This window comes from Primulina eburnea, chromosome 12 (assembly GCF_022965805.1).
Source record: "Primulina eburnea isolate SZY01 chromosome 12, ASM2296580v1, whole genome shotgun sequence".
Lineage (NCBI taxonomy): Eukaryota > Viridiplantae > Streptophyta > Magnoliopsida > Lamiales > Gesneriaceae > Primulina > Primulina eburnea.
This window is the reverse complement of record NC_133112.1, coordinates 10,374,552-10,383,879: the sequence shown is the minus strand read 5'-3', so window position 1 is coordinate 10,383,879 and position 9,328 is coordinate 10,374,552. Positions and strand designations below refer to the sequence as shown.

The window sequence follows — 9,328 nt, the reverse complement described above, 5'->3', positions numbered from 1 at the left end:
CATTTCCGATTCCATAACCTCATGTCCACAAAATTTTAATTGCGAGATTATTCTATACATCGTTGAATTGTAATCACTGACTTTTTTAAAATATTTGAATTTTAACATATTAGATTCATCACGGGCGGTCGGAAGTATAACTTTCCTTATATGTTCAAATCTTTCTTTTAATCCTTTCCACAGAGCCATGAGATATTTTTCAATGAGGTATTCACATTTTAAGCATTCATCAAGATGTCGACGCAAAAATATTATAGCTTTTGTTTTTTCTTGTGATGAAGAGATGTCATTTTCTTTAATGATCTCGCTTAGATCCAATGACTCAAGATGCATTTATTCATCAAGAGTCTATGGCATATAATTTTTTTCTGTAATGTCGAGCGTAAAAAATTCGAGTTTTGCAAAACTTGACATGGTGGTACTAGAAAAATAAAAATGCATTTTATTAGTTAAGTTCAATTAATATGACAATAAAAATTAACGGATAAATTATAAATACAAGCATTCTTAAAAACAAAGAAAAAACGGGAGGCGAATATTCTCCGATAAATACAAGACTAATGAATATAATAACCAAAATAATTATACAAATATCCTTGAAAGAGCCATCTTCTTCTTTTTCGAAAGTTTTGAAGGAGAAAATTTTTAGGGAGGAAGAATAAGTTGGAGTGATTGAATGTGTTTGTGAAGTCATATTTATAGGGTAAAAACTAGAGGTTTATGACAGTTACAAAATCTTTAAAAAATAAACGTATGTCTATGTAAATTTTATAATAATAATATGATGTATATAATGTTAATCATTTTTAAATAGTTATGTATATCATATCACAATATTATAATGAGGTGTCAGAGACTCCTTTTATATAATACTGTGACATTATACAAATATATATATATATATATATATATATATATATATATATATATATAATTATTATATAACACAATAAAATATATAGATAGTGAAATAATCATATCACGTTAGTATAATAAGGTGTCATAGACTCTTTTTATATAAGATATTATTCAAATATATATATATATATATATATATATATATATATGTATATATATAATAAATAAACAGTGACACAATAAAATTATATAAGCAGTGTAATAATATAATCACATTATGTTATTATAATGAGGTGCCATAGACTCCTTTTTTATAATAATATGATATTATACATTAAATATATATACAATAAATAAATAAAAAGTAAAGTAAATACTCTTACTTTGGAATATTGTTACTTTTTCTTGTGTTTTGGAGCTTGGAAAAATATGGAGAACCGAACCTTCGAGTATCGTGCTGATAACATGTTAAAAGTAAAAATTTACAGTAAAAAGTAAAAATCTCAAACTCTCAAAATATATTAAACTACACACTTTATAAAAAAATTTCTCTACTCAATTATGATTTTCTTCACAAATTGAGAGACTTATTTATAGAATTTTTTTGGAAATAATCCAATAATAAATTAATCATTACATACATCATCACACACTAATTTTCTATATTTACAACTCTTATTTTCAAATTCAAATATATCAACTCTTAATTTTCAACATTGAACTATATCATCTATTGTTTTTCAACGAAATAATATTAATTGGCCATCTTCATTATTGCATACCTACCTTTTAATTTCTGATAATATTCCAATTAAGAAAATATAATTTCACACGTAATGACAAAAATATGGAATGGTTAGACAGTATTAACTTGATCCAATCCCTTCAGCCCCACTTTTCTTCCCCAATTAATTTTCAGGTAAGTCCCACAATTTCACATTCCAAATTAAAATCAAAATTTTAGAATTATTGTTATTATTATCGTTGACTGAATGGCGGATTGGGGACAAGTCTTTGTGGCCGTGATGCTGTTCGCTTTTCTATCGCCAGGGCTACTTTTCCAGATTCCAGGCCACCGCCGATGGGTTGAGTTCGGGAACCTCCAGACTAGTGGCGCCGCCGTCGTGGTTCACGCCTTGTTTTATTTTGCTCTCGTTTATGTTTTTGTGCTGGGCATTAAAATTCATTTGTACCTTGGCTAAATTCTAAACTTAATAATAATAATAATAATATCTATCTTTTGCAAATATTTTGTTGAATCTTTTTTTTTAAAAATAATATTAATATTATATTCAAAGTCTTTTAAGTTGGGTTTCATATAATTATCATAGTATCTGGTGAAGAAGAGAGTGAATATAATTTTCAGAGGTGATGGGCCTTGAATTTTGGGCTTGAATTTTCTTTGCTGATCCAGCCCAAAATTCTAGGCCCAATCGTTTGAGCCCAAAATTAGTTCTTACGAGGCTCCGATGAGTTCAATTATGGGGCCATGTTTCGTAACCGCCGGATCACATTAAAACAGCGGTTCAACCGTGTGATTGGACTGTTATATCATATAAATAATTAAATAATAATATAATATAATATAATAAACTCCAAAACCGAGATATTGTCGGTGGAATAAATATATTCAATAATAAATATACATATTTCTATTGAGTTGGAGAGACGTTTATTACACTTAAATTTTAGATAAAAATTTGTGTGAAATGGTCTCATGTATTATTTTGTAAGACAGGTCTGTTATACTTATTTGTGTCATCCATGAAAAATTATTATTTTTTATGTTAAGAGTTTTACTTTTTATTGTGAATATCGATAGGGTTGATCCGTCTCACAGATAAAAATTCGTGAGACCGTCTCATAACAGATTTTTTTTAAATTTTAAAGGAGGAGAATGAAAAATAATAATATTTCAAGTTTAAGAAGATAAGAGGAGACAACGCCAATTCAATATGATTTTGTTAGGTACAGTTTGATATTATTTCAGGGCATATAATTTAATACTCTGTACAAATAGTATATAATGAATAACTGTTTAAATACATGGGCGAAAACGGATTGATTATTCCGAAATATATATAATAATAATGTATTAAACCTCTTATAATAACTATTTTAATCATTTAATGGATAAAATTATTATGAAAATTTATTTTAATAATTTGTTTATCAGAATCAATAACTTAAAATTTTAAAAATTAATTAATAAGGTTAAAATCTAGGCAAAAACTTGTGTGAGACGGTTTCACGGGTCGTATTTGTGAGACGGATCTCCTATTTGGATCATCCACGAAAAAGTATTACTTTTTATACTAAGGCCCAGTTTGGTATGTTTGATTAAGGATGGATTGTTTTATAATCTTTTGTTTGGTTCCGTTTTTTAATTTCAGATTGACTATTTGGTAGACAACTACACTGTTTGAGTTGGTTTATAAATCCATCAAATTAAGCAGGATAGTAATTATCCTACTCCAGTCCGGAAGAAAAATGACAACAATACCCCTTATTGTGAATTAATATATTGCAAGTGGGTCTGCGACGGTTTTTTAATAAACCGTCGCTAAAATTCAAATTAGCGACGGTTTCTCAAAACAGATCGGCGACGGTTTATCAAAACAAGTTCGGCGACGGTTTCATGCATTATCAAACCGTCGCTATATGTCGAATTACCGACGGTTTCACAAGACCTGCGACGGTGTCTAAAAAACTGTCGCTATTGGCGACGGGTTTTCATAATCCGTCGCTAATTTTCCTCTCCCCCACCAACCTTTTCCGACCACCGCCGCCACTGTCGCCGTCGCGAAGGGGAAGGACACATGAGACCCACTCTAAAATTGGATAGGGTTGACCCGTCTCACGGATTAAGATCCGTGAGACGGTCTCACATGAGACCCACTCTAAAATCTATTCACGTGACACGAACTGCTAATATGTATAACCGATAAATAAATAAATTAACTTTAATATATTCCTTGTTCTACTGACTTAACTTAGAGTGGGTTTTATGGGAGACCGTCTCACGGATTAACTCACGGATCTTAATCCCTGAGACGGATCAACCATACTCATATTCATAATAAAAATTAATATTCTTAACATAAAAAGTACTTTTTCATGAATGACCCAAATAAGAGATCCGTCTCACAAATACGACCCGTGAGACCGTCTCACACAAGGTTTTGTCTTTAACTTAATCATACGATTAAAATATAAGGTTTTTTTAATCTTGATTAATTTTTTATTTTTAAGAAAATTAGAATGCACTTATAAAGTTGTTTTCTTAAATAAAAAAAAAATGTCGGTAAAGGTTATTTTACAAGTTCACATCATCTACCTCATGTTCACGTTTTCACCGGTGATGACTCCTCTTTTGTGATCAATGTAATTCTAAAAATTTCACAAAAATTTGTGTGAGACGATATCATGGGTCGTATTTTGTGTGTCGGAATTTTTATTTGGCTCATCCATGAAAAAACATTACTTTTTATGCTAAGAGTATTACTTTTTATTGTGAATATCGGTAGGGTTGACCTGACTCATAGATAAAAATTCGTGAAACTGTCTAACAATAGATCTACTTTCTAGTTTTGATTCGTATCTGGTGTTTTTTTTTTTAATATTTCACTTTTTTATTTTTATTCTATTTCTGGTTTATTAGATTGAATGTTTTGCATTTGCTATCTCTGATTTTTAACTTCGGAAAATAAAAGAAGTCATTATTTATTGTTTTATACTACATTCTGACTTAATATGCAAGATTTCAAATACTTAAGAAAATTAAGACATATCACCATTATAGAATAAATATAAAGAAATCCCCAAAATTAAGCCCCTGAATTCTGTCAATTGAATTTTTTTAATTAAAAAAGAAAAAGATTGGTTTCATTGTGCTTTTAGGGCGAGTCTATGCTACTCCCAAAGCTTTACTCTCCATCTCATAAATTGACATATGTCTTTTTTTTTTAAAAAAAAAACATCATAATAAACTTTAAAAATTACAAGAAATTTACATTTATTAGAAAAAAAAATTTCTAACTCATCATTAATTTTATGAGTTATAATCATCCAAAAAAATGGTCATAGTTTCCTACAAATTTTATAATTTGTTTATTATAACTCAGAATTTTAAAATCAGATATTTTAAAATTAATAATCATAATATATTTGTATTCATTAATACTACACAAAAATGCAAATTTATTTAATTTCAATTCTATTTAATTTTTTTGAACTAAAATTTATATAAGTTTTTGTGTTTATATATGTTTTACTTTCGTTTTTAAAACAAAATTTAATTTATTTAAAACATTCTTATTCGGAACAAAAACTAATTTTTGAGTCCATCAAAAAATAATTAATTATGTGAGATCCAAACTACTCTAACTCCATCCAAAAAAAAAAAAACTATCACTCCTAAAATATTCTTATTATTTTTAAGCTTATCCTCTTATTTTAAGGAGTAAAAATTAATATTAATTTTTAAAATTATTTAAAACAATTCATAATTTTATATTATTTCTTTAAAATATATCTTTTTAGTAATAATTGTTTCTAATTTAATTTAGATAATTAAAAATAAAAAAAATAAAGAATTTCTTGAAATATTTAAATTCTAGCATTTAGATTTTGAAAATTTTAAATTAATATATATAATCATATTAATGGTCAAAGAATAATTAAAAAAAATATGATTAACAATAATTAAAAAAAATGTGATTAGAAGTAAGAGTGAATAATAAAATTATATTCTTAAAAAAACAAAATTAAAAAATAGAAGAAAATGAGAAACAAATATAAAAAAGAAAGAAAAATATAAAAAAAATAAGACACGTCTCCATTGTTATGAGAAGGGGGAGTAATGCCCCAAAAGGAGCATAGACTCACCCATGCTTTTAGTAAGCTCTGACAACATCAAAGGCATGGCAGATGGAATCTCTGCCAGGAAGGAAAGAAATAACACAACAATAAAGGAATTCGAAATCCAAGAACTCAGTTGATCATAACGTGGGTGGTTCCCAATGGTCTTAGAAACGAGAAATCATACAGTTCGGTTTTGCTACTATGAAAAACCGAAGAGTTACAAAATACATTGACATCCCAGCTCTGGAGAACACGAGCTAGATAGTATAGAATAAGATGATGAACCCAAGCACCACTTCAGTCTTCAAACAATCTTATATCATATATATAGAGAAGAATATCCACAGAGTTCTGCTGCTGCTGGAACCGTAAATTCGAATCACACAATGCGAATGTCGTTGCTAAATTGTGTGCCCTCACACGCCGCAAGTATGTTATTATCCAGCTATACGAGTCCTCATAAAAGCTTCCACGCTGCAACAAGGTAAAAATAACCAGTTATCCCACCGTGTTCAAACATCATTCTAGCACAAACTACAGCGTCAACTTAGAGCAGCTCTAGAAGTTTTTGATCTTATGTGCGGTTATCCAAATGTCAACGTTTCCTACAACTTGAGGTGATGATATTACGACTCTGATGCTCAGTGAAAAATGCAGGTATAGATTAGTTTTCCGCAACAGAAGCAAGCAATGTGAAAAGATCAAGAAAGAAAGCCCTTTCCGACCATGCAAAAACAACGAATGTAAAGATCCCTAGAGACTGATGATTGCTGATACACAAGCTAAGATCTCCTGGCTTCTTGTCATCAAATGTAATATGCACCGTTCAGTTAGTTTTTTCCCCTGACCGGAAGTATGGAACCTCTATTCCTGCAACTTATCCGGGGTCTAACTAGGTCGAATACATTCTGGAGGATGTTTCTTTTAAGGGATACAGAGTTTTTTGTCACTGGAACAATCAAACATTTATTTCATATTTCAACATTCAAATCAATTGTTTACAAGTTACAAGGGAAGTGCAAATGAAATGCCTGAGCTAGCATTATTCCTAAAACGAACCTTCTTCAGTTCATCACCATCCGATTGAAGTTAAAAATTTGTTCCCGGGAAGACAAAATAATATTGCCAAAAAGTCCAGCAAAAAGGTAAACTTATGCCTCCAAAGAATGTCGAAAACAATCAAACCAACCCAATCCCGTTGATTTACCATCAGAATCACCCAATCCAATTTCACTAAAAGAAACAACAAGAAAGCAAAAAACAAATCCCAACAACCCCCACAAAAAAGTATGTTATTAAAGTTGCGATGTTTCCGTTCTTAACATAGATTATTGACGCGGGTTCCTTCCCAATTATTGAAAGAAAAGGTCAAAAAAAAGAATCAGTAATCACCAAGAAATCTCCAATGAAATTACTTACAAAAAATATCAACAAGAAAATTATTCTTACAAGGGACATCTTTCGACGGAGAAGAGGGGCCAGAATTGTTACATAAAATTGCTCTCCCAATCATCGAAATACTCGAAACAATCCCGACAAAGTAGAGAAACATCACCAAGCCAATTATCCAAGGCATCAACATGAATCCAATGAAAAAAGTGACCGATCCGCACAGCATCAGAGCCAAAGAAATCCCAAGAAGCAAAGAGGCAAATCCAGCCGGAGTTATCTGCTCAAGAGACGTCGCCGCCCTCCTCCGCTGATGGATCGCCGGGGTTTGATCCGAAAAACCCACATGCGACGGCGGGGATCGCATAATATTCATAACTAAAGCTGATAACTCATAGAGAATCTTGGAATTGTGATCTGTTTGAGTTTGCGGGTTCCCTCTCCTCATAGTCGCAGCTGATTCTTTCAAAAGGATTGATTTTGCAGATTTTAATTATCAAAATATGCTGATTTGAGGTGGGAAATTAGTGCGAAAATCGAGGTAAATGGATAAACTTGGGTATTATGAAACGGATAAGATTAATGATATTAATGAGAAATTTGTGCTCTCTTTTTCCGACTACAACTGGGAGATCATCAAGAGAGGCATGATATGAAAAAATGATCACAAAATAGGAACAGGGTGGATTGATCTGCGATGTAAGAACAAGCTGGGGTTCTTCAATGGCAGATTTTTTTATAGAAAAATAATTATAATACTTTCCCGATGGTCACTGTTCGTTTTCTTTCACGTTAAAGTTTTGTTGACTTTTAAAATCCGTTGCTTTTGAAAAAAGAAATTGGGGACCTACGTTATGCACTTAATTATACAGATGAGACTATTTTGTATTTTGGTAGATTAAATATTTAACGAAAAAATTTATGGCTTGAACTTTATTAATTTTATATAAAAATAATTTTTATTTTATTAATATTTTATGATTTTATATAATTATGACATTTACTTTATCTACATATGCATGCAAATTATATAAATAAAGTACTTAAATATACTATAGGTATCATGAAGTATGTCTCGCAACGTAAGATCATTAAAATCATTAAAAAGTATGCAGTAAATTCTAAACAGGTTCCTATTTGAATCAAACGTCTAAAATAAAAATAAAAGTCGTTTGAGCTTGAGACTAACATTTGTGTTGTAAACGACATGTTTCAATGGTAAGATGAATGATCATATGATGATGAACTGGACAACCCTCCTCGAACTGTCCAAGTGGTTATCACTTATCAAGTGAAATAGTCCGCGATTATTGTTGTAAATCATTAGTCTTTAGACCCAAGACAACATAGAAGCTCTGCGTACTAGCATGCACTTTGATCAGTTTACCGACTATATTGAGAGTAATAAGGTGGCGACGTTGGATGTAGTTTCGAAATACGCAGGAGCCAATATATTGTAGTCGAAGATTCACCGTTCGCCTACAGGTGAAGATATACTATGTGATTTGATGATGTAATAATGCAAGTAATCTCTGACCAGAGGAAGACACATGGTTTTAGGAAATGGGTTTTAGTTTTACATATCATGTGACTGTTATTACTTAAAGATACATCACACCGTTATCGAATTCATTTGCAACTCTCAATATATCAGTGATTATAGATTCGATCGGGATATGTTAGTTGAAGGGACTGTACTGTATTGTACGTTAACCATAACTTAAAGTTCTTGCAGACACTATCAGGGATACCTGGGGATGGAATCAGACTTGAGTTCTGACATTCTGATCAAAGAGTTGATGAAAAAAATAGAGCTAATTAGGATAAGCTCGGATAAGAATAAATAGTATTCTGAATCACATGAAATTGTGAATCCACGGTAGCTGTATACATGAAGCATTAAGGATCACACAAATATTGGATTATATGTTCCTGTTGAGATAGTCAAGTTCAAGGAGTTGAATTTGGTGTCTGTGGTTTGATGGAGATCAAATAGATTGCTTATAAAGAAGTTTATAAGTGAATTCCACTGTTGGAAGTTATGAAAGTTAGCTTAACTGCTAATTTTATTATTATAGTGGAACTGATTGTTTTGGTGAAAAAATTCATAAAACTGACATGTGCCAAAAATGGATCAGTGAAAATTATGATTTTCGAAATTTTCATTTTTTGATTGTATAAACGAGATTTGTGTCTTCTCAACAAAAATTACATTTAG

The 9,328-nt window shown here is 30.6% G+C and overlaps 1 protein-coding gene across 1 annotated transcript; it reads left to right on the top strand.

Moving 5' to 3' along the window:
- Positions 1 to 1,785: 1,785 nt before the first annotated feature.
- On the top strand, positions 1,786 to 2,084 carry LOC140808251 (uncharacterized). Its single transcript, XM_073165324.1, has one exon. The coding sequence runs from the start codon at positions 1,851 to 1,853 to the stop codon at positions 2,058 to 2,060; it is 210 nt and encodes a 69-aa protein (XP_073021425.1). The 5' UTR covers positions 1,786 to 1,850; the 3' UTR covers positions 2,061 to 2,084.
- The last annotated feature ends 7,244 nt before the right edge of the window (positions 2,085 to 9,328 follow it).